At 45.6% G+C, this 25916-nt stretch overlaps 1 protein-coding gene across 1 annotated transcript in view; it reads right to left on the bottom strand.

The window, feature by feature from the left end:
* Nucleotides 1-25916, bottom strand: part of cubn (cubilin (intrinsic factor-cobalamin receptor)) — a 291472-nt gene that overhangs the window by 27445 nt on the left and 238111 nt on the right. Inside the window, exons 54-59 of the mRNA XM_051929225.1 lie at nucleotides 21440-21627; nucleotides 19099-19255; nucleotides 16503-16652; nucleotides 10041-10229; nucleotides 4375-4504; nucleotides 2343-2560 (exon numbers count right to left, since the gene is read on the bottom strand). Coding sequence (XP_051785185.1) covers nucleotides 2343-2560; nucleotides 4375-4504; nucleotides 10041-10229; nucleotides 16503-16652; nucleotides 19099-19255; nucleotides 21440-21627 — 1032 coding nt within the window. The remainder of the gene's footprint in view (nucleotides 1-2342; nucleotides 2561-4374; nucleotides 4505-10040; nucleotides 10230-16502; nucleotides 16653-19098; nucleotides 19256-21439; nucleotides 21628-25916) is intronic.

Genomic DNA, 25916 nt, shown 5'->3' with positions numbered 1-25916 from the left:
AGCTCGTGCCCACTGGCGCCCCCTGCAGCACTGCCAGCCTCACTGTCCCTGGGATTCAGCCGCTGCACTAGACTGGCCTGCCAGCATCAGCGTTGGCCTCTGTGTGTTTGTGTGCAGACACAGTTCAAGCGCAGTTGGCTCTGTGATTTACTGAATTTCATCAATTTCATTTCGTCAGCTGCATCTTGTACATACTGTACTGTATAATAATACTGTAGATTGTTCCAGTAGCTTTTTTTATAGTTTTTCCAGTTCATTGGCGGTGTGTAAAATGATCAGTGTTGCAGTAATTGTGATGCTCTTTGCATTGTGTTCCATTAAAATTTCACTTTTTCTTTGTGAATTATGACATTTACTTAAAAAGTGCAGCAAAAGAGTATTTAGTGTGCGGGGGGGGCATTAACCCCCAAGTATGTGGCAGTTTAAGGGTTAACTATTATCAATTACATAAGGAGTTAGGATCCACCTCAACCACCACCAATGTGTAGCACCCACCTAGATGATGTGATGGCAGCCATTTTGTGCCGGTACATTCACTACACGTTAGTTATTACAAGGGGGCTCCGCCCCCTGCTCGCTTCGCTCGCCTACCCCCGGCGTTTTGAACCCGTGCCCGCTGGGTAGCCACGTGTGAGGATGACGAACGTTTAATACGGAGAGCCTGCCCGTGTCACTCCGGGGCTCTCCACTGTTAATTAATTATATCCAGGCAAGCGCGTGTTTGTATTTCGGTAACTCGAGGTGTGTCGTGTTGAACCCGTGTCTGCTTTGCTTATGCAGTTTGAGACGTGCGTTGTAGGAGTTCACGTTCATTAGATCTACGCAGTAGTGCCACTCACAATATGGCAGCAAAGCCTGCGCATTCCGTATTATGTCGGTTCTTACCATGCTGTGTAGGAGCATTTGCATTTTGTAATTTACTGGGCTTTGTGACGCCCGATGTAGGCGCCTGAACCTTCAGGGTCCGTATCCACAGTGTGGTGTGGACGTTAAACTGTCGATGGTCTGCCTTTCTATTGTGTATGTCGGTGTGCATGTGTGTAGTGGCCAGGTTTTGTTGTAGCTGTTGCATTCCAGGTTTCATCATCTGTAACCCGCTCTCCATGTGTTTGTCCCCGTTCTTTAATCCCGTGGGTAGTCTCTCCCGTTTTACTCGGGGGGGGGGGGGGTGTGTGGGGGGGTGTGTGCTTTTTGATTCTTTAATCCCTTTATGAAGTTTTACTTTGTTTCCTACTTTGTGTTTTATTTCTGACCTCGCTTTATCCTGCTTGCGGCATATAGGGGCGCGTGGACTGATTTTTTATTTCTGTTAGTGGAGGAGAGCTTTGAGTGGCGGTCGTGGGTCTGAATTCTCTTTTTTGTGTGCCATGGGTTTGCGCTTACGTCTGACTCCTTTTTTCTTTAGCGTCCTCATAAGGGGGGGCATGGCGCTGGCGTCTGCGCAGTACGTCTTTTGCGTCCACGGGTAGGCAGGTCCCTGCGTCCATATCCGTTTTACCATTCTCGGTTAGTAATATGGATGTGGTGAAGGGATGAGAGATGTAGTTAGGGGATGGCTAGGGCACCAGCATGACCAGGCCATGGTGGGCAATTTAGCCAGGACATCAGGATATGCCTTACTCTTTAGGACGGATGCCCATGATGACAGAGAGTCAGGCACCTCAGTTTTATGTCTCATCTGAAGGACAGCACCACTTTCACATCAGTGTCCCCCATCACTGCACTGGGGCATTGGGATCCACGCACAGACCTCCGGGTAAGCGCCCCCTACTGGCCTCACCAACATCTCATCCAGCAGCAACCCCAGCCCATCCAAGTACTGGCCGGGTCTGATCACGCTTAACTTCAGGTGGATGATTTGTCCTGAAGTGCATGTGGTACAGCTGCTGGCTTGACCTATGAACTTGTGACCACTAGGGGTCACTGCCTCCCTATTAACACCAAGCAGCCATCAGCGCTGTTCTCTGATTTTTGTCTGTTTTTAGTGAAGAATCATTCTTCTTCCCTTAATAAGCAAACACACTGGAATTTTAGATTGTGCTGTTTTCTTTTGTGAACACAATCCAAAGTTACTTTATGAGCACATGTGCTTTCATATTTTACAAAAGTCATTACTGACAGTTGAAATAAGTCATACACGCTCAGTGTGATGAAGAACAGTTAGGATGAGAAAGAGAAGATGAACTGGGAAATGAAAGAGTCAAGCCGAGGTCACAATGCCATCCTGCAGTGCTGACCTTCTGTTGAATGGCTTCAGGGACCAGGAGCTGGGAATTCAGCAAATTCAACAGACAGCAACGACAAAAATCAGAACAAAAGATACAGGAGGTCAGGTCACTTACCTAAAGTCTCACGGAAGGTGGCCCTCCAGCCGCCCGCCGTGATGGAGGTGTCTGTCTTGAACACTAAGAAGAGGTTATTCGAGGAGCTTTTTATGACTGGTGGGGTGACCCGGCCACAGAATTTACCAAGCAAGGGGGCAAAGGTGTCCACTCCATCATAGACAGCCACGTAATCAAGGGCACAGTTGGAGGAGACCTCCAGGTCAAACGAATTAAACCTGCAAGAGAAACAGACATGAGAGAGAGAGAAAGAGTGCAGGGCACTGCGTTAGAGGGGGCAGAAGGAGAGCCAGCAAATGGCACTGCAGTGCCCACATGGCACCCAAGAGGCTGAAAAAAAAAGGCACTCTGAGCCAGGCTTGGCACATCTTCACCTAGTCTGTACCAGACAGAATTCACTCCTTACAGCTGGGTATGAAGGAAAAACAGGGTTAGGCAAAAGGCCACTGGGGAAACTGGGAATTTCTTCAAAGAATTTAACCATAAGTCACAATTTATAAAAAAGAATACAAAAAAATGAAAAAGCTAATGAAGTCATTGAATTTATTGATTAACTGACAAAACAGTGGCAGAGTGGCACAAATCCTTGGTTGTCCTCCAATTTGGAGGTTAAACTTCACAGCCGAGGTTACGGATACAACCGACGTTTTACTGGGAGGTTTGGAGTTACGGGATAAAGACGTTTCACTAACGACTCCCGACTGTGAGTTTTGCTTTGTGTTTTTTTGGTTGCTGGTTTGATTTTTGGTTGTAAATGTTTGCTGTTTTTTTTAAATTTGTACTCATTTCTGGTGGAGAATTTCTGATTTTTTTTCGTTGTTTTTATGGTTTCTGCTGAATTGCAGGATTTCTGAATCATATTTAAGAGGCAATGTTTTTTTGTTATTATGTCACATTCATATCGTTTTGAATTATTTTCATCTTTTTTTGACGCTATTTTATTTTTTTGTGATCACCAGCATTTCATGGCGCCGTTGCTACTGTGTTGTCAGATGCGCACAGTATGTGACGTCACCGTTGTGCTGCCATGGATGTTCAGGTCAGCCAAGATTTGGACAAAACCCGAGAAGTTTTTAAGTGGGTTTTGTTTTCTGGTAAAAGAGTTTATTACTGTAACTTTTGGATTATGAGTTTCGGGTTGTAATATAGTTGAGTATACAGTAGTATAGTCAGCCTAGTAGTTATTATATTATTATATGAGGTCCTTCTCATAAAAAGAGTGCCAACGAGCCAACACAGCAGACCCATGTTTGTGGTGATGTGACCTTCTCCTTTAGAGACCCCACTTGCTCAATGGTGCCACATCACCCAGTCATCGAGTACACGCAGAACAGCAAGCTCGTCTCCGGTGTCTTTTTGTGAAATGTAGGACTCTGACGACACACACAGGACACGCATCGAACTTTAGCACCCCGTTGAGCTCCACTGAATCCATTTGTTTGTACCTGCGAGTCACCCATCACCAGCATTCACCTCTTGAAGGGCCGGTGGTCCCTCCTTTTTATTGTATTTTCCAACTGTGTGCTGGGGCTTTCGGCTTGGCGCCCTGACCCGCTGGCACTTACTCTCTGACTTCCTTGCCACGCTATCTGTTAGACATTTCTGGGGTCCTTGCTGTCCCACTATGCCACCGCTCTCGCCTCACCTCCAAACTTCAGGCTTCAGAACCTGAAAATCCTCATCACACATTTTTTCTGTAACAATTCTTAACCAGGTGGTCTCTCTTGAATAATTGTTTAAAATATATTATCCCAATTATTATGCCACCACAGAAAAATGCCACATGAATTATCCATCCATCCATGCATTATCCAACACGCTGAATCCGAACACAGGGTCACGAGGGTCTGCTGGAGCCAATCCCAGCCAACACAGGGCACAAGGCAGGAACCAATCCCGGGCAGGGTGCCAACCCACCACAGTGCCACATGAATTAATAGTAAGAAATTCAAACATCACAATGGAGTTCCACCCACTCCCTTAGCCATTATTACATGGAGACCCCGCTGCAGGTTACGACGGTGCGACTTACTTGAGCTCAATGACCCTGCCGTAGGCCACCACCAGGTGGTAGGTGCAGTTCATGTCACTATGGTAGTTGGAGATGGAGTGCGTTGGACTGCTGATGGTGCCGGACGACTGGTTGAATGTGCCGCCACAGGCTGAGAAAACACAAAAATATGGGACATGTGAGGGGAGGCCTGGCAAAGGATGAGGGTCATTCAGGGCTATGTGGGAAGTAGACTGGGATGGCATCATCTCAATGCTGGATGGTTCGACCTGTTAACCACTAGGGGCCTCCACTATCTGTGAGACCACCACAAGGCACTTCACAGCTGTGACACTTTTTGATTTATAGGGTCATTACTGTCACTTGCGGCTCCCTTAGATTAAAAACGTGAGCTGTAGATGCCCCAGAGGACGGTCGGGTATCCCGCCCAGGACAGGAAGCTATAATGGAAAGATGGACTAAAATGGGGGTGCCTCATGATTCCCATTAGGAACTGGAAAGAGAGGCCAGCAGGGAACAGTTCATCCCCCCATGATAATAGGTGGCACTGTCCCTCATATAGAGTCCCAGTATGGACACCCTCAGGGTGGCATGGGAGTTGGAGTCCAGAGACGCAGCCATGTAGGGGTCTCTGGCGGATGACAGAAGGTGCTGCTGGGGGGCAGGAGCTCCTTGGCTTTCTTATGACCCAGAAGAGCTTCCACATCACGTCACCGGAACTGCTACCGGGCCCACAATAAAAGGAGTCCACTTCCATAACTCGATGAGTCGGAGCAGAGAAGAAGGAAAGCAACACTCGACTTGGAGGAGGAGGAGGAGGAGGAGGAGGAGGAGGACCTGTTTATTGGTATACAAGGCATTCGTGTAATAAAAAAAAAAAACCCTTTGATTTGAACCCGGGACCGTTTAGTGCATTTGTGTTTGGGGCTCAATGACGCCCCCTAGCTTCACAGATGACACCGTTCTGGTTTAGTGACTAACTCGGGGTCTGACAGTCAGTCCAGGTGGGCACTGAACCAGCGTCCTTGGACTTCAAAGGTGGGGCCTCGTGGGGAGACCCCCTAAATGTTTGGTGGGACAGCAGCTCATTTACTGTCTTCACTTTGCATGTTCCCCCTGATGACCGGGTAGGGTGTCTTCTGGGGGGACTGTGGTTTTCTCTCCATTTCCAAGTGTTAAGTGTCTACCAGTTCATGATGGTGTTCTTCTCCCTTTATGCTTTTCTTTGATGTCTCCTCTGTTTAAATTAAAGTGCTTTTTAAATAATAGTCACTTAGTTCACTTTTGTGTAAATTATGTTTCTATCTGTTCAGTTGTCATCTTTTGTGGGTGGTTCCCCAAGAGGCGGGGACAATGGTCCCTCCCCTTCTAGGCACCACCCCCAGCCCTATAAAGGGGGTACAGGTGGGCAGTTCAATGGGGTACGTCGGTAATGTTGGGTGTCGTGTCGTATTTTACTTTTACTAATTTTGATTTAGGGGACTGCTGCCTTCTTCACTCTGTTTCTTGACCATTCTTTCAGATTGTGTTTTGGGACATCATTGACTACTGGACTGCTTCTTCTAGGCCAGTCCATCTGTGCCTTTGGTGCTCTTTGGAGTTCTTGCTTTTCAAGAGTATTTATGAAAAGTACATTTTTTTCCATAAAGATTCTCTGTGTGCCCTTTAATGACAAGCCAAAGGTTTGCTGTCACCCTTCCACTTGGAGGGCTGCTGTGACATTTTTTGGTCTTTACTGAGCTGGTTTGCCATCTTCCCATTACTGGAGCCTGCTGCAGATGAAGCCAGCAGTTTGCTTCTTGGTTTGACTGAAGTTAAGGCTGCCTGTGCTGGGCAGGCCTGGTACTGTAGCTTTCTGGCCTGCTTCCTAACTTCTTTTTGAAGGCCTCACCATATTATGCCTGGAAGAACCTCTCCAGATCATGGCAGTTTGAGCTGGCATTTTTAAAATGACCCCATGTGAGTGAGTGGACAGGCATCCCATCTACATTTTGTCACCTTCTAATGACCAGTCTCACCACTCCATCCCTACAACATCAGCAACTCCCACCACATCAGCTGGAATGGCCAGTGAGTAGTCCACATCTGACCATCAGTGTGCACTGTCCAGACCTGAAGACCAAGGAAGGAGACGACTGAGGAAGCAACACACACGAAAAGCTAAAGAAACCAGATGGAGTCCGTCCTCAAGTTCTTAAGGCCCGTGTGGTGTCCTCTGTCACCTGTCCAGTCTGTCACCGAGGCTCCAGAAAGTGCCACTGCTATGGAAACCATCCTGCATTGTAAGGTGGGCACCTCTGGACTTCTCTAGAGCCTTCAACACCATCCAACCTCTGCTCCTTAGGGTCAAGCTGACAGAGATGGGAGTAGATTCATACCTGGTGGAATGGATCGTGGACTATCTTACAGACAGACCTCAGTATGTGTGTCTTTGTGGTCAGCAACACAGGAGCACCGCAGGGGACTGTACTTTCTCCGGTCCTGTTCAGCCTATATACATCAGACTTCCAATACAACTCGGAGTCCTGCCACGTGCAAAAGTTCGCTGACAACACTGCTATCGTGGGCTGAATCAAGAGTGGGCAGGAGGAGGAGTATAGGGACCTAATCAAGGACTTTGTTAAATGGTGCGACTCAAACCACCTACACCTGAACACCAGCAAAACCAAGGAGCTGGTGGTGGATTTTAGGAGGACCAGGCCCCTCATGGACCCCATGATCATCAGAGGTGACTGTGTGCAGAGGGTGCAGACCTATAAATACCTGGAAGTGCAGCTGGATGATAAACTGGACTGGACTGTCAATACTGATGCACTGTGCAAGAGAGGACAGAGCCGACTATACTTCCTTAGAAGGCTGGCGTCCTTCAACTTCTGCAATAAGATACTGCAGATGTTCTATCAGATGGTTGTGGCGAGCGCCCTCTTCTACGCGGTGGTGTGCTGGGGAGGCAGCATTAAGAGGAAAGACGCCTCACGCCTGGACAAACTGGTGAGGAAGGCAGGCTCTATTGTAGGCACAGAGCTGGACAGTTTGACATCTGTGGCAGAGCGACGGGCGCTGAGCAGACTCCTGTCAATCATGGAGAATCCACTGCATCCACTGAACAGGATCATCTCTAGACAGAGGAGCAGCTTCAGCGACAGACTGCTGTCACCGTCCTGCTCCACTGACAGACTGAGGAGATCGCTCCTCCATCACACTATGTGACTCTTCAATTCCACTTGGGGGGGTAAACGTTAACATTATACAAAGTTATTGTCTGTCTGTATACCTGCACTGTTATCAATCTTTAATTTAATATTGTTATTATCAGTATGCTGCTGCTGGAGTATGGAAATTAATAAAGTATCTATCTATCTATCTATCTATCTATCTATCTATCTATCTATCTATCTATCTATCTATCTATCTATCTATCTATCTATCTATCTATCTATCTATCTATCTATCTATCTATCTATCTATCTATCATATAGTGCCTTTCATATCTATCTATCTATCTATCTATCTATCTATCTATCTATCTATCTATCTATCTATCTATCTATCTATCTATCTATCTATCTATCTATCTATCTATCTATCTATCTATCTATCTATCTATCTATCATATAGTGCCTTTCATATCTATCTATCTATCTATCTATCTATCTATCTATCTATCTATCTATCTATCTATCTATCTATCTATCTATCTATCTATCTATCTATCATATAGTGCCTTTCATATCTATCTATCTATCTATACCTCATGACTATAGACTAGTGGCACTCACATCTCACATCATGAAGATTTTCGAGGAGCTGCTCCTGGACTGTATGAGTCCTCTTGTAGTGGACCACCTGGACCCACTGCAGTTGCAGCCTATTGGCCAAAGACTGGAGCAGAGGATGCAATTATTATTATTATTATTATTATTATTATTATTATTATTAATTATCTGTCTGCTCCACAAGGATGGACAAAGCTGGCCGCAATGTGAGGAATGTGTTTTTAGATTTCTCCAGTGCCTTCCAGCCATCCCTGTTAAGGGCCAAAGTCAGAGATATGCAGGTGGATGAGCCTGTGGGGTCCTGACGATGGACTATCTGTGGGGCAGACCGCCGATTGTGAGACTCGAGGACTGTGTGGGCAACATTGGAGCCCCAAAAGGAACAGACCTGTCTGCTTTGTTCTTCACTCCTTACGCCTCGAACTAGAAATAGAACAGCAGGTCAGGTCAGTTGTAGGAATTCTCAGAGGACTCTGCACTTATGGGGGGTACTGATGAGGGGGAGGAGACCAAGGAGAGAAGTCAGGGGGAGAACTTTAAGATTTGTCTGACACTTAATAGCAAAATCTATGAATTGCCGCACCAGCGAGGCTCTGAGCCCGGTGACCATTCAAGGGGTGGATGTGCATTGCTACAAATACTTGGGGGTCCACCTCAAGAACAGGCAGAACTGGTGTAGGAACACAAAGGATCTACAGGACAACTGTCTGCAGCTTAACATCAGCAAAACCAAGGAAGTGCTTATTGACTTTCACAGCACCAAAGAGCCTGCATGTTTGGTGACGTAGTGGATGTAGAGGTGGTCCACCCCGATAAGCACTTGGGGGTCCACATCAATGACAGGTTGGACTGGTCTTGTATGACAGAGGAAGTAGAGAAGAAAGCGCAGAGCAGACTCTTCTTTAGGAGACTGCGGCCCTTTAATGTGGGAAGTGACATCCTTCACATCTTCTGCACCTCTGTGGTAGCCAGGGTGGTGTGCTGGGCTGGTGACGTCACCTTAAGAGAGGCTCACCGAATCACCAAGCTCATTACAATGGCAGGCTCAGTTATGGGACCCTCCTCTGGACGCACACTTTTCAGATGGTGCCCTGCTCAGCCCTCATGTTGACTTTTTTACCTTCAGATTTTCGCTTTCCCGGCCTCACCTAAGCTACTTTTGAACTGCTGCTCTGATGGCTTCATAAAAATGAAACCACAGGGGGCCGCTGTGGCGCTTGATTTCACCCACAGAGCCCCACCAGTTGTTACTTCTGTCAGACGTCTTAGCAGTCAGTTGGGCCTCTGGATCCAATTAAACTCTGGCACTTCAACAAAGAGGAGCTAAAAAAAGAAACTTGTGGGCTTTCTGCCCCTCAGACATGGCCATGTGGACCCCCGGGAGGCCTCTGACTCAGCCCGTTCATCTGTCATCTCGTTGCACATACTACCACGTCGGAATCTTCCATTCATGGCACTGCAGGAGCAGAGAGCGGCCTGCTGGGTCCTTACAAGATGAAGATTGTGTGTGGAACTGAGTGGACGGTGTCTTTTTCTGCTCACACACTGAAACTGAAGGGTCTAACTTGACATTGGTGTCCCTGTGGACCCATATTTGACAGTTGGGACCTGAGTTTAATGGCAGAAAAAGAGAGACTGGGAAGAAAACTCACAAGTATACAGTAGTAGCCATGACAGGAGATCAGTGGGCCATCCTGTCTCTTTATGAATCTCACCCACTGTGGCCAAACGTTCAATAACTGCGTACCTTAACCAAAAGTTAAGCATGCAAAAAAAGAGACGCATCCAACCATCCACCCATCATGCAAATGGCACAACATAAAATAAAGATGGGCTGAGTGATCACAAGCCACAGCTGGTGCTGACGGGCCCACCCTGTCTGCCCAAATGCCACATAAGAGTGAAACTCACGAATCACTTGGTATTTTGCCAGGAAGCCTTTGTCTGACACCATGGAGTCCGAGTAGAAGTTAAGTAGCATGGGACCATGCGTGGTCACCGGTCCAGGAATCTGCGTCCCGCACAGAGTCACCATCGGAAAGCCTGTGACCACAGTGCCCCTGTAGATCTTCAGGCCATCATAGTTGCAGGTGGAGTGTTCTGTGGGGAAAAACCAGAAAAGAGGCCGTTAATATGGAGACTGTGGACTGGCAAAGATGTGACGATGGGGGGCTGCAGCCCTAAAAAAGGATTTGTTCGCTTTTCCAAATTCAAGTTTTACAATTCTGCAGCAACATGGAGCTCAAGGCAGGAACCAACTATCACATGGCACACTCACCCACACAGGGCCAGCTTGAAGACTCCCGTCAGTCAATCAATCAATTGATAAATCCGTCAATCAGCTGTCTGGACTACAAGGCTGAGTAAAGCTGGCAGCACCGTGAGGATGAGGTGTTTTGGTTTCTCCAGTGGTTTCAATGCCATCTTACCATCTCAGTTACATTGACATTTATTGGCTTTGCAGATGCTTCCATCCAAAGTGACTTACAAAAGTGGCCAACGTAATCAAGTAAAGACCAGTCTGGGGGATGGTTTGGGACCAAATGTGACCAGGACAAAAGGAGCAAACCACATCGTCACAAGTGAAGAGCTTAGAAGTTGTAATTTATAGATAATAAAAAACCTAACAGCTACTCAGCTATGGGCTCAGCTCAGAGACATGCAGGTGGGTGAGCCGGCGGTGACCTGATGATGGACTTACCGTCCAGCAGACCACAACAGCCAAGAAATGCCAGCAAGATGTTCTCACCTAGAAGACCTGACCCCCTACTGGCCCCTGGTCTGTCCTTCCAAGTCCATCTGGTGCTGCTGCTAAGCAACTGTAACCCTGACAACAGTCACGTGATGGAGAGGCGGAGCTGAACTGCCCTTTAGCAGCGTGAGTGAGTGAGTGAGTGAGTGGGCTCTCTGATGGACAAAGTGGGCTTCTGTGTTGACTTCAGCTCCACCATCATTCTGTATTCAATTAAGTGAGAGTACAAAGGGAAGTGAATGAGCAAATGAACACATTTTCTATTCTTTAAACTGTGATGATGAGCATCTCTGGGGGGACCAGTTTGACCATAATGATGGTTGGTGGTTTAGGCTCGAATTTGATGGGCACTGGGACAAGAAAATAAAATAGTAACACTTCATCTGAAATGAAATGAAATCCAATTTAAAAACCATCAATGAGACACATTGAGCATATAAGAATGACTACAGACCAGTGGCCCTCATGTCCAGTATGAGTGGCTGGTCCTGGACTCTATTAGTCCTCTTATGAAAGACCACCTGGACCCCCTGTGGTTGATCCATTAGACAAAGACTGGAGTGGAAGACGCAGTTATCTACCTTCTCCACGAGGCTAAGTAAAGCTGGCCACACTGTAAGGATTCTGTGTCTTTGGATGTCTCCAGTGCCTCCAAAACCATCCAATCATTCCCAGTTAAGGGGTCTGCTCAGAGATATGCAAGTGGATGAGCCTGTAGGGTCCTGAGGGATGGACTATCTGTCGGACAGACCACCAACCATGAGGCTCAAGGATTGTGTGAGCAACACTGGAGCACCACGAGGTTCAGGCCCGTCTCCTTCTCTGTTCACTTCTGACCACCTCGGACTAGAAGTACAAGAGCAGCAGATGTCACTTGCAGAACTTCTAAGGTGATTCTGCACTTAATGGTGTTTACTAACAAAGGGGGGATGAGACAAAGGAGAGGAGTCAGGGGGATGACTTTGAGATTTAAAAGCAAAATCAATGAATTGCTGCACCAAAGAGACTCTGGGAGCGGTGACCATTCAGGGGGTGCATGTGGAGGTGACGCATTGCTACAAATATATTTGGGGGTCCACATCAATAACAGGCTGAACTGGTGTAGGAACACAGAGGGTCTACAGGACAACGGGTAGAGCAGACTGTTTTACTTCATTGTAAATAGAAGTTTGGTGATGGAGCCAACAATTCACTAGTGAGTTCAGATCAGATGCCCCGCTGGATGCCCCACGTCATGGTGAAGATCTTGTTATATGGCAGTGTTGTGGTGTGCAAAATCTGTCCATTTTTGCTCTGTACTTTTATTATATTTTGCTTAAGACAGTGGTTCTCAACCTGTGGGGCGGGCCCCCCTAGGGTGGCGCGAAGTAACAAAAAGGGGGGTGCGAAGATGTGAAAAAAAGAAAACAAGAATTGAAAATATGAAAAATACATCTATTATAACCAAAACAAATGAACTTAAACTACATTCTGATGCTAGAAAAATAAATATGGAGTTAGATAAATGTCGATAAAAGTTAAGTAGGTATAATAAAATATGTATCTATGATATATCATTAATTTAAAAAGTACAAATTGGTATTAGTGGGCTCCTTTCAAAAAAACATTAGGGGGGGGAGTGATTAAAATTCTTATGAAAACTCGGGTCGCAAATACTTAAAGGTTGAGAAACTCTGGCTTAAGACAAAAACAAGATGAACTTAAATCCAGGACGCTTGCACAGGCCGTTTAACATTCTGTTTTCCTGATTTGTCCCAGTAATCAATCACAGTACCATCTGCTTCAACTGAGCAGGAATTCAGGAGACGCCTCAGGCTGTGGTGATGACTTTATCACCTATGAAGGTGGGCATCAGGACTACATTAGTTTACGGCGTTAAAACAGCAAAAACTTTATTGCTTGGGAAAACAGACGTATTCAAATAGATTAAAGAGTCTGAGTGACTGCGGTGGGTTGGCACCCTGCCCGGGATTGGTTCCTGCCTTGTGCCCTATGTTGGCTGGGATTGGCTCCAGCAGACCCCCATGACCCTGTGTTCGGATTCAGCGGGTTGGAAAATGGATGGATGGATGGATGGAGTCTGAGTGAAATCATCCACCATATTGACAGCCAGCTAATCGGAATATCTAACAATCACGTGTTGCGAAACCCCCGTGGAGAATTTTAAAATAAACTAGCTGTGTAAGCCTGTGCTGTAAAGGCTCCTAGAAACCCTCGATTGTGGCACTTCAATCGATCAATCGCATCAGCAGCCAAGTGAGTTTCTCTCTCTTCTGAAGTTTTGTTTTGCCGATGTGTTCCCCTCGCTTGTGTATCAGCGGCTAAGCGAGTTTCTCTTTTCTTGGCAGTTTCACTTTGGTGACAGAGTCGCTTTCTTCGAGTTTGATGCGGTAGCCCTGCACTTCCGGGCCGGACAAACAGACAGACACACACCTCCACGCATAGACGTTAATTGTATATACTCACATATAAGTCGTGTTTTTTAAACCCAAACAATCGATCATAAAATCAGACCCCGAAGTATGCCCATTTAAAAATGTGACACTTAATTTTGCCTCCTTCACTCTCGCACCCGTTTCTCAGACGCATTGAATTTTGTTGCAGCAATGCAGTTACCAATTTCTTTCGCTGCTTCAACGACTTTTAATTTAAAACCAGCTTCATATTTTCTTCAGATAGAACGCTCCATTGTAGATAACAGATGCTCTTACGATAAAGGTGTACGAGGGTGTGAGATACAAAAAAACACAAATCAGTGCAAACGTCGATTTGGAATAGTTCGGTTATTACTGTGTGGTCACGTAGGCACAATAGAGAGAGTGTGAGTGAGAGTGAGAGAGAGGTTAGGAGTACACGGCGATACAGCACATAGAAAAAAAAGGCCATGTGCTCAGTGGTTCCTCTTTCAGGTGGGTGTTAGCATATCATAATCCCTTGTACCAGTAGCATGAGTTCTTTGCATTCGAGTTATATGACCGACATTATAAAATACCAGAAATGATACTGTAAAATCAAGTCCTGACTTATCCACGGGAGAACTTACCCATGAGTATATACGGTATATATAAGATATACCTCATCTGAAGAGCGACATCAGACGAAGAAGAGGAAACAGCGAAGTCAGAAGAGGGTGCCAGCAACGTGCGGCCGTTTCCATCTGATCGTCAGCAAAGCATCTCATGAACAACTGCGAGAGCTAAGATCACAAAGTCTCCCGGGATGTTCATCTTTGACATCTTGACTTTTTTCCTAAAGACTGTATATATCCAGACTTATTTTTAATTATTCCTTGTTCTGTTTGGTGTTTATTATTCATTTAATAAATATCACGCTACTTTGTCTTCATATGTGGATTGATTGAGGTAAAAAGGTCATTTTATTAAGAGCACCTGGAGCAGTCGGCAGTTTGCAATACACTCCATGCTGCAAGGTTTATTAAGGCTGAGGGTGTGATCTCCACCCAATAGTAGGGAACGGGATGTCAAGTGAGGCATTCTGGGTGGATAAATGGTCGATAGCCAAGAATGTTGAGCCTTGTATGTTTGAATAGATTCCTAGAGACGGAAATAATACAGTGTAGGGTCATTAAGCCGCGGTGATTGGGGTCCAAACTGCTTAACCACGGCTTAGGTGGTCCGCGGCTTAAATATTTTTTGATAATGCATAAATTACAATAAATAATGAAAAAATAAATGTTTTTAGATCACAATCCTTTCTCACGTGTTGACCCGCGAGTCGCTGCTGACTTAATCTCGCCATTGATCTTTACTTGTGTCGCTGCTTCCACCTTTTCAACCAGCCACTTGAAACTGTAAACTCAGGATCTGCATCGGGGCCGTGACTTTCCTTGTATAATTCTTCTGCCTGCGCTTGGATGACTGGACCAGAAATAGGGATACCATTGTTTCTAGCCTCACAAAATGCATTAAAAGTTGCTTTGTCTAATTCTGGATCTTTTGCGTCTTAAACCACCGTCATCAAGCTCATCAAGAAATGTTCTTGATTTGTTTTCATCTCTGATCCATCCGCGTAGTGTTGACTCAGGTACCCCTAACTCTCTGCTTACTTTAATGCGAGTTTCGCCGTTTCGTATTCTTTCGATGACATCCAACTTTTGCTGAACATCATATGAAGTGTGTTTATGTTTATTACTCATGGCGCAAAAATTTTTAAAGCAAATATGATGTGCTCGCTATAGATTCAGAAACTGAAGTGATTTACGTTGGGTTTGTGACTCATATTTATACAATTTCAAGTTTTATCAGATTATCGAATTAAAAATAATACTTTAAATACAAGTTGATTTTTTGCAGATTTACCGCGGATTAACTTTATAGAATTGTAAGGTGTGAATCGGTTACAATGGCGGCCTCCATAAGGCTGACACTCAGCGTGGATAAAACAGATTAATATTTGAATTTCATTGTAAGTTATTTTATTGTTTATTGATAAATAAAAGACTAATCTTCTATAAATACTGTACCTCTCTGAAGTTATAAGCCAGCATTTAAATATTTAATCCACGATAGTGCATAGCATGTCAATGAAGGACATTCGAAATGCCAAAATGACAGCTGTCAACACCTGTCTCGAGTGTTTGAGAGGCCGTGTTTAGGTCCATAGTGTCAAAAAATTGGGATCCAAGCTTTTTGCGCGGCTTAAGCGAACTCGCGGATTACTGGCCCGCGGCTTAATGGCCCTACACTGTATTTAGGTCTGTGTTATATTTAAAACATCGAGTGTTGTTCGTGCCGATAATAAGTAAGCCTCTTGAAGTGCTAGAAGAGTGACAGGCTGTGTGTGGTTTGAAATGCTAGAGGTTAACCAGCTGTGTGTTTGTCACTCATAGGGTCCCATTGTGGTTAGGGTCTGTGTGTGTGCTAATCTTCAGGTGCCATAGTAGACCAACCCGGTAACGAACCTGATGAAGTACAATTATTCTCGAAGAGAACAGGTAAAGGGTAAGTAGAGGGAAATATCATGAAAACACAGGCAGTGAGCACCAAACCGTCCCTGCGTATTCTGAAGTGTCAACCCTTAGTGAGAACATTCAGATCCCGCACAGAAAGTGTGCCAGCTCTCAGTCCTCTTCGTATAGCAGACACTTCATGAGACAAACGTGCCCCCTTTATCCGCCATGCAAACAGCCCACACACAGCCCTCCATTTTTTTGTCTATTTCTACAGTTAAATACAGCGATTCTTAAATATTTTTTCTTCTTGTCACCCAAGTTTACCTTTTTTTGTCTCCGTGGAGTGCCATCCCCCTTGTCATGTTGCCCCCAGTCATCATCCTGTTTGGTGACTCTTTCCCGTTGCCCACGGTGTCCCATTTCAAGTCATTCCACCCGCCGTTTGCGACTTTTTCACAGGCTGTACTGTCGTGAATCGTGACTCAGTGTGACCCGAGGCCAGACATCATGTGACCCAAAACGAGTCACGACCCCAAGTTTGTGAAACACTCCTTCAGTATGTGTGAGTGGCACAGTGCCTGCCATCATACTGACTTCCATGAGCTTCACTGGTCCCTTATGGCCTGATGCCACGTCACACCATTCAACTCTCACTCGTCTGACAGCAAGGCCTGACGTGAGCAGCGCGGCTTGGCGGCCCAACACTTACGTTCAATCTGGAACGTCTCGAACTGCAGGATGACGGTCTTCTGTTCGCCCGCATCAATGAGGTACAGGCAGTCCATACTGGCCGGGTAGTTTTGAGGATAATTGGGAGACACCAAGCGGCCAATGGGGTTTGTGAAGTTTGCACCGCAGCCTGTAAACCGAGAACAATGAGATTTGAACATGGAAAAATAAAATACAATAAAAGTGTATGGATAAAGAGGAGTGAGACTAGAGATGACAATAAAGGGGTCATGTGACCAGCAGGATGAGCGTCGCTGTCTCTTATCTCACAGCTCCTGCTTCACTGACATTTCCACCTGATTAAAGACCTAAAAACCTGAAGCTCAATTTGGTGAACCAGCAGGAGACAACGACTACAGATAAGAGGAGGGTCCCTCATGGCTCTCTGATGGGTCCGTTACTTGTTCTGATTTATATCTGTGCAGTTAGTAAACTTGTCAAATTCACAGATGACACTAAAACTGGGGCAATGGCAGACACTGAAGAGGCTGCAGAAACAACCGTCAGACCTGGGCGAACACTCGGAAAATGGAGCTTAACGGAGAAAAATGCAAAGTGCTACATGTGGGCAACAGGAACATCAATTACAAATACGAGATGGGAGCCACAGGAACAGACCTCGGAAAACGATTTAGGGGTTTATGTTGACGCAACACTTTCATCGTGTAAGCAATGTGCAGAAATGATTAAAAAGGCAAAGCTGAACATAAGTCAAGGGACATTATGCTGTATGACACACTGGTGTGACCACTTCTGGAGCTTTGTGTGCACAAGAAAGACACAGCAGCACTGGAAGTGGTGCAGAGGAGAGCAACCAGGTGCATCATGGGACTTGAGGACATGTCACATTGGGACAGACTCAAAGAACTAAACCTGTTCAGTCTCAAGTAGAGGAGACCACTTGGGGACCTCATGCAGGGTTTCAAAATCCTCAAAGACATCGATGAAGGACATCCAGCAGAATTCCCTCAAGATAAGGATGAATCACAAACTCAAGGACAGCGGTGGAGGTTTAGGGGAAGAGTACTGAGGACTGAAACCAGGAAGAAGAGTTGTAGGAATCTGAAATAAACTACCGAGACATGGAGCTGAAGCAGAAACCTTAACAACCTTTATGAAGGATCTGATGGAGACACTGGGACAGCTGAGCTATCAGCTAAAGAAAAGAGCAACAGGTGGACTGGAGGGTCTCCTCTCGTATGTCATATCTCTTAGGTTCTTATGGTCACCGTCCATGGCTGACTTCAGCTTTCTACAGTTGATAAGCACAGACACGTCCAACCAGCGTGAGGCATGTTGTGATTCTCTGGACCCTTAACAAAGAAGAATGGACCAAAATACAGAACCTTAAAATGAAATTGATCTAGACAGATAGAGGTGAAAGGCACTATATAACAGACAGACAGACAGACAGACAGACAGACAGACAGACAGACAGACAGACAGACAGACAGACAGATAGATAGATAGATAGATAGATAGATAGATAGATAGATAGATAGATAGATATGAAAGGCACTATATAATATTTAGAGAAGTCCTTCCCTCACACAAACTCCTGCTGACTGCTGGGATTTAAGATCTCTTGGAAGCTCAGCTGCAGGTTCTTCACAACAAACATCGTCACGGTGCCATAACAGCCTAACAAGCCCAATGACTTCACTTTCATATTTTTAAACGCCACCAGAAAAAAACAAAACAGCCAACTAGAAACTGAGAATGAGATGTAGCTACTAGCCTCACACTATTCTCAAACTGAATATAGTTGGTACCATGGCATCTGCAGTTGGCATCATTCTCTTCATTTCATTGAGGCAAGCCCTGATGCCAATGACGGGCTTCAGTTTTTTCATTTCCTATACAAGTCTTCACCCTCTCTTTCTGACTGTCCAGAATGAAATGATGGGGTCCACCTCCTAATTGACATGCTGATGCCACTCACTGATTTAGTCCTCCAGCCAGCTGTTACTCACTCTTCACATGCCACTCAGATAACTGCCACTCCCTTATCTCGTCCCCACTCATTCAGTTGCCACTTAGTCATCTGGCTCAGCCCCACTCCACTCCACTCAAGCAGCTGCCAGTTACCTGGAGTCATCTAGTCCCGCCTTACCTGTGAGGCACTCACTCATTTAGCCCCACCCAGTCAGCTGCCACTCTCCCATCTAGCCCTGCCCAGCTAGCTGCCACTCACCTGTTTAGCCCTCGCCCACTTGTGAGGCACTCACTCATCTTGCCCCACCCAAACAGTTGCCAGTCATTCCTCTGATCGTCACTCACCCAAGGCTGTCTACCCGTCCTGCCTGTTGCCAGCTTTCTGCGCTCTGCTTCAATTTTTCTGGCAAACTCTGTCATGGGCACCGAGTAATTTACAAAATATTATAAAAATGCATTTCAGGGATGTCCCCACAAGTTTGATTTTCAGGCCTTATTTATTAGGCCCTCATATTATGCACCTTGTTCCCATCACAGAAGAAGATCCTGGAAGACTTTAAAAGTGATGGACAAGTCAGCTAAGGGTCACTAAAAAGTTAAAACTAACTAAATGGACACAAGACTACAAAAGCAAGGCCTACGTGTTGAGAATGAAGCCGAGAATCCAATTCCTGGGGTCCCTACTGTCTGGAAGCGTGCAGTTATCACGTTGGCCGGGGCGACAACTGGCTCCGGAGCGTGGGCACCACAGCCCACAGACAAAAGGTGTTCATCTACTTCTCTGTTGCCAGCCCACACCTATGAAGAAAAAGCAAGTAAAACAGTTGAGAGATTGAGACGTGTGCTGGTGATTAATCAGGACAGTGTGACGTCTCCATTGGTATGACACAGAGGGGCACACAGCGGGCACAAGAATAGTTGCTGTTCTACTGACTGACCACTGGGTAACTGATCCTCACTGGACAACTTGAGAGAATCAACACTGAAAACACCTGAGCACTATAGCACCACCCAGTGGACAGACACACAAGGGATATTAAAGAACAATACAACCAATAGAAAACAGTGGAGGACAGGAGCACATGACACACAGGTGACAAAATCCAATTCAAGGTGAGACAAGCCTGCCCACTTTCATTGTAACTCCAAAATATTGAAGAACAAGGAAATAGAGGACACCAAGGAAGGAGTGAGAGTGGCAGGGCAACCAATAAAAGAGATCAGAATCCAAGTAGGTGCCCACCTGACAGCTTCATCACTAGGAGAGCAAAGCACAACAGGAAGCTCTCCAAGATGGAGAAGCAGCCCATTTATCAACAGGATGGGTTCTGTTTATGCCAGGGTGCAGTCTCATGGCGCCACACATGATTCTTGAATGAGAACACACATCTGGAGACCTCTTGCTGAAACGTTTGTAGTGAAGAGCAGCACAATCCACCATTAAAAAGGATCTGCCAAGCCTCTAATGCAGCCATCTTTAGCTCCTGCTTGTTCCGGGGGTCTTGTCCTTTTAAGTTTTCTCTGCAGCATAGAGAAGGCCTGCTCAGTTGGATTGAAATCGGGTGACTGACTTGGCCATTTAAGAATTTGCAATTTTTTTGTGTGGCCTCAGCAGTTAGTTTGGATCATCATCTTGTTGTAAGACGTCGTCCAGCGAGTTTGGAGACATTTAAGGAACTTGAGCAGATCACACCTCAGAATTCACTGTGCCACTGCTGTCAGCAGTTCCATCATCAATGGAGAGAAGTGTGCCAGCCATACATGCCCAAGCCATAACACCCCCAGTACCACCAAGTTTAACAGATGAGGAGGTCTGCTTTGGATCTTGGGCTGTTCTTGGTTGTCTCCACACTTTGCTCTTGCCATCACTCTGATGAGGTTCATCTTTGTCTCGTCTGTCCACAAGACCCTTTCCCAGAATTCTGCAGGCTCTTTGAAGTCCTTTATCATAAACTGTAATCTGGTCATCCTGTTTGTGTGGCTAACTAGTGGTCTGCATATTGGAGTGTGGCATCTGTAAATCTGTTCATGAAGACCTCTGTGGATAACCAGCCATCAGATAGATAGATAGATAGATAGATAGATAGATAGATAGATAGATAGATAGATAGATAGATAGATAGATAGATAGATAGATAGATAGATAGATATGAAAGGCACTATATAATAGATAGATAGATAGATAGATAGATAGATAGATAGATAGATAGATAGATAGATAGATAGATAGATAGATAGATAGATAGATAGATAGATATGAAAGGCACTATATAATAGATAGATAGATAGATAGATAGATAGATAGATAGATAGATAGATAGATAGATAGATAGATAGATAGATAGATAGATAGATAATAAAGGCACTATATAATGATAGATAGATAGATAGATAGATAGATAGATAGATAGATAGATAGATAGATAGATAGATAGATAGATAGATAGATAGATAGATAGATAGATAAGTGGTGCTTCACTGATCCTTCGTGTAACCCCTTGATTTTTGTTACACCCCACATTAAGAGTTCGTATTATTTTTTTCCCAGAGCGTTGCTTCCCCGGTTCCATCTTGGATCAAAGCCGCCATCTGTGAGTACTTTTGTTCTTTCCAACTCACTAAAACGGTAATTCTAAACAAATTGGAGCTGAAGTGCCACTTTATGCTTAAATCTGACATTCAAAACCAGCGCCCGCATGTCCTTTAAGGCATTCTGCTGCACTTGCACATCTGTTTTTCACTTTCCGTTGTTTCCTTCTTCGACTGCCATCGTCAGCCTGCTTATGATCCTAATTGGGGGGGGGGGGGGGTACATCTGTCTTAAATAAAATAACTTGCTTGTCTTTTATTCTTTTAATTCTGCCTTCACATTTAATAAAAAAACTATTTTGCAGTCCACAGCCCAGTCTAAGCCCTGTAACAAATAAGCGAATAGAAGTCGAAATTGTCCGTCAGCCGCCCCTCTCTTCACGTATAACCCACCTTGATGAAGCTGCTCTGGCACTGGCCGCTGCTGTCAGGAATCTCAAAGTTACTGTCAAAGTCGACTTCTAAGTGGCTGCTTTCATGTGCGACGATGGTCCACATGCACTCTGAATTTGTGGGGAACTGCCCGGGGTGTCCTGGAGACTTGAAGGTGCCACTGTCAGTGTGAAGGGTCCCACCACATCCTGAGCAGACAGAGAAAGCAGAGATGAGAGTGGAAATGCATTGTGATTCAGAAGGCCTTTTTATTTGGTAGAATATGAATCAACGCATCTTTATTTTATATTGCATCTCACAAAGCAAGCAATATCACAAGGTGTTTAACAAAGCAGCACACAATTAAAAAGGCCGGTCACAAAATAATTCAAATAAATCAAGCCTTCTACATTTTATACGATGCCTGTAGATGGAGGCCTAATAGGGAAAGGCAGGCAGAGGTAACGACTACCACGAGAAGACAGAGATGGGAGCTTATGAGGTCCTGAAAGAGGAAGTTATGTCAGGTCAGGTCAGGTTGGGGGGCATGCACTGGTACCACCACACAATGAAATAACTTGGGATCCTGTTTGGCAACCCCCCAGGCAAACATGCGGTCCAGTCCCACCCTCCAGAAATGACCCTCTATCTGCCACAGCCAGGTGTTACGTGGGTGTCCCCTTGGCCTGGTCCAGCTGCTCGGGTCCTCAAAAATGAGGGTTATCCTCGGGTAATCAAGGCACATGGCCATAGTGCCGTAACTGACGCTCCCTCACAATGCAGGTCATGTGCCTCATTCAGGACTCCAAGAGCAACACAAAGTCAAACCTGCGGCCCCCAAGGATTCCCCAAAGAGACACAGGAGTCCAGTCTTCATCTCAGGTCAGTTGATAGCGTCCATGTCTCGCAAACAGGAAGCACCAGGACTCTAAAGACTTGGACCTTCGTCCTTTTGCATAGATATCGCGAGCACCACACACCCCTTTCCAGCGACCTCATGACCACCCATGCTCTCCCAATCCATCTACTGACTTCATAGGAAGAGTCACCAGAGACATGAATGTCACTGCTGAGGTAAGTAAACCTCTCGACGAGGTTGACACTCTCTCCACAGACAGACACACTGCTGATGGCTGTGCCCAAGTGGTCATTAAAGGCCTGGATGTCAGTTTTTATCAGGACCCTCGCAAGCCCAGACACTCAGACTCTTGAGACCCCTGATCAGAGCCTCCATCGACTTTGCGAAGATCACGGCATCATCAGTAATGTCAAGATCAGTGAATCTCTCTTCGCCAACAGAAGCCCACCAGCCGCTGGACTCCACGACCTTGCCCAACACTCAGTCAATCCCAGCACTGACCAGAGTAGGAGCAGAACACACTGCTGATGGACCTCAGAATCAACTGGGAAAAAACACAGAGGGTCTGCCTCCACTCTACATGGTACTCACAGTACCAGTGGACAGGCTGGCCATGATATCCAGCAACCTCGAGGGGATCCCACAAAGTCTCAGGAAGTCCCACAGGGCCACAGCTTGATCAACTGAGTTGAACGCTATACGAGAATCAACAAAGGCTGCAAAGAAACTCTGCTGATATTCTCATTTGTGCTCCATGAGAACCCTCAGTGCCAGGATGCGGTCAATGGTAGACTTCTTTGGTGTAAAACCAGACTGTTCCGGTCGCTGGCAGGTGAGCAAGTGATCACGGATCCTATTGAGGATGACCCTAGCAAGGACCTTACCCGGCATCGAGAGCAGTGTTATCCCCCTGTTGTTGCTGCAATCCAGGTGATCACCCTTCCCTTTCCAGAAGGAGACGACAAGTCCCATTTTCCAGTCAGTTGGGATGATGCCAGTCTCCCATATGGAAGCAAAGATTGTTTGTAATGCCAGGAGGTCAGCCTGACCACCAGCCTAGAGAAGTTCACCCTGGATACCACAGATCCCTACAGCCTTCCCTTCCATCAGCTGGTTCACCACCTGTGCCATCTCAGTGAGACTGGGGGGTTCACAGCTAATTGGAGGATCAGCCTCAAGAACCGTGGACCAGGAGATATCCAACGACCTAGCTGGAGGATCAGCTTTGAACAACTGCTCAAAGTAGCCAGCCCAGCGGGTCACAACTGCATCATCATCCGTAATGTGAGGAATGAAGGAATTTTAATCATAATGAAGGATATGGAATTTCCTGGGTGGTCGGTGTTACACCTGTAATGCTGCTGACCCAGCTGATGAGTTAGTGTCTCATAACCCTGTTATGTTTGGACTTGCTCATGAAACATTCTCGAATTAAATAACACATATAAGAAAGGATAGGGAAAGGATTGAACAGCTTAATATGTATATTCCGGAAGGATTGAATGAGAAATAGGATCTTAGGAATCCTGGACAAGCAAATGAACTTTAGCATCCATATTACTAACCGAGAATGGTAAACCGGATGGCATGGATGCAGGGACACAGCGATGGGACCATGAGACGTACTGTGCAGGCGCGTACAGCGCGCGTCTCATAAACCGCACGCGAAGTCTTATCCACCGCGTACGAAGGAGTCACGGCCCAAAAACAAAAGAGCTCAACTGATGTGAATGAGTAATGAAGCAACAACACGCCCATGGCTAACAAATACCGACACAGCCACACAAATAAGAGGACTCTGCGCTGCAGCCCAGATTCAAACGGAAGAGGCTACGGAGGCCCCACGGGTCCATAAAGGACGGAAGGTGCAGGCTTCAATGCCATATTGTGAGTGGCACCACTGCGGAGTGAAGTAAACGCGCGTCTGAAACTGCGGAAGCAAAGCAGGCACGGGTTCAAAACGAACGAGCTCGACTGATGGATATATAAACAATGTATTTCAGGATACCCAACACCGGGGGTAGGCGAGCGAAGCAAGCAGGGGGCGGAGCCCCCTTGTATTTCATATTTTCAATCTTTGGTCCGTGTGCCCCTGCACAAGCTGCAAGGTAATATCCCCTACCCCAACCCTAACCTGACAGACGGTGCACTATTGTGTTCATAAGAATTCCTTCTGAACGCTTTGAAATCATTTTTAGTTTGTTTTGTCCAGCATATCCTGACTCACCAGTACAAGAAACCCAACATTTGATATGCCGCTCAACTCGTCTCAATGTCTGGATATGTGAGATGTCAAACTTTGTGCTGTTGGGCCTCTAAGACCTAAAAACCCTTCATTTTCAGGCCATATGTTGAACAGGACATTACACCCTTATGACTAATCGATAAACCAATAGACGTCTTCATCATAAATGATCAGAAAGACCTGAAGTTCTGTGGGCCACATCAGCTGACCCCAGGGGATGACCTCCTAGCGGGATATGAGGGGTCAAAGTTTCTCCTCTTCAGATCTTCAAAAAAATGGGAATGAATAATAGAGGCATGTGGTGTGTTGTTTTACACGATTTTAAGCTTGCTGGTCAATAACATGATCATATTTTTGACATTTAAATCTTTACTGGTGGTCCTACACACATTTCAAACAGAAGTATGCAGGGTATCATTTTAGACTGGAGTTTCCTAACCTTGGCTGTGTCGTGACCCGTTTTTTTCACATGCCAGTGTGTTGGTGAATGCTGTGTGACTGTCAAAGTCTGGGGGGTGCCCTTGTGTGGACTTGGACCCACAGGATCACCAGCGTGACTGTCAATGCTCATCCTCCTTAGTGAATTGAGCGTGATAGTCAGAGCAGGGGGTTCTGCTCTCTCTGTGAGACCCTTGAATCGAACTCGATCAGCAGATAGGGGGTTCATCCAGGGTTGGCCTACAATGCCCCTGTGGACCACTGGTTGTAACACAGCGACTATTTAGACTACTTGAAGGTCAATGATTATGAATATGATGCTCTTTTTGATTTCTGGTCCTTTTCTAGCTCTCTACAGAGGGTGACAAGTGACACAATTCAGGAGGTTGACACTTTTAATATGTAAATGAAGGCACACATTTTAATGTTTTAAATCTTTGACGCAACTCTTCTCGTTTATGATGTACTTCCACCTCATGACATTTCCATTGAAGACCCTAAATCAGGGTGGCTTACGCTCATTCGGACTTTTATTATGCCTGTCACCCTGCATTAGGGCAGCCTGGCACTTTAAGGGAAAGTTGGCTGTTAGTGGGCTGCGGAAACCATGTGTGTTTAAAAGGAAGCATGAGCTGATAATAAACCAAGTCCGTTAGATCTGTCGCCAAACCCAAAAACATGATGATGCTCATCAGTGCGTCTATACCATTTTCTTGTCTAGTTGATACTTAAATTAATTATTTGTGAAAAATTATAGCTGTTTCGCTATACAGGGGGTACTTGGGTTACAATATCTCGACATACGACATTTCAAGTTTACAACACTCATAAAAACTTAAAAAAAATTGAGACGTGAGAAGGAATAAAGGTAAGGATTTTTTTTACACTCATTTTTTCTGTTACTACAGTACAGTGTACAGTACAGTATATTTAGGTCCTTTTCCTTTTTCTGTGGC

This window comes from Erpetoichthys calabaricus, chromosome 6 (genome assembly GCF_900747795.2).
Source record: "Erpetoichthys calabaricus chromosome 6, fErpCal1.3, whole genome shotgun sequence".
NCBI classification, from domain to species: Eukaryota; Metazoa; Chordata; class Cladistia; order Polypteriformes; family Polypteridae; genus Erpetoichthys; species Erpetoichthys calabaricus.
This window is presented reverse-complemented; position numbering and strand designations above follow the sequence as displayed.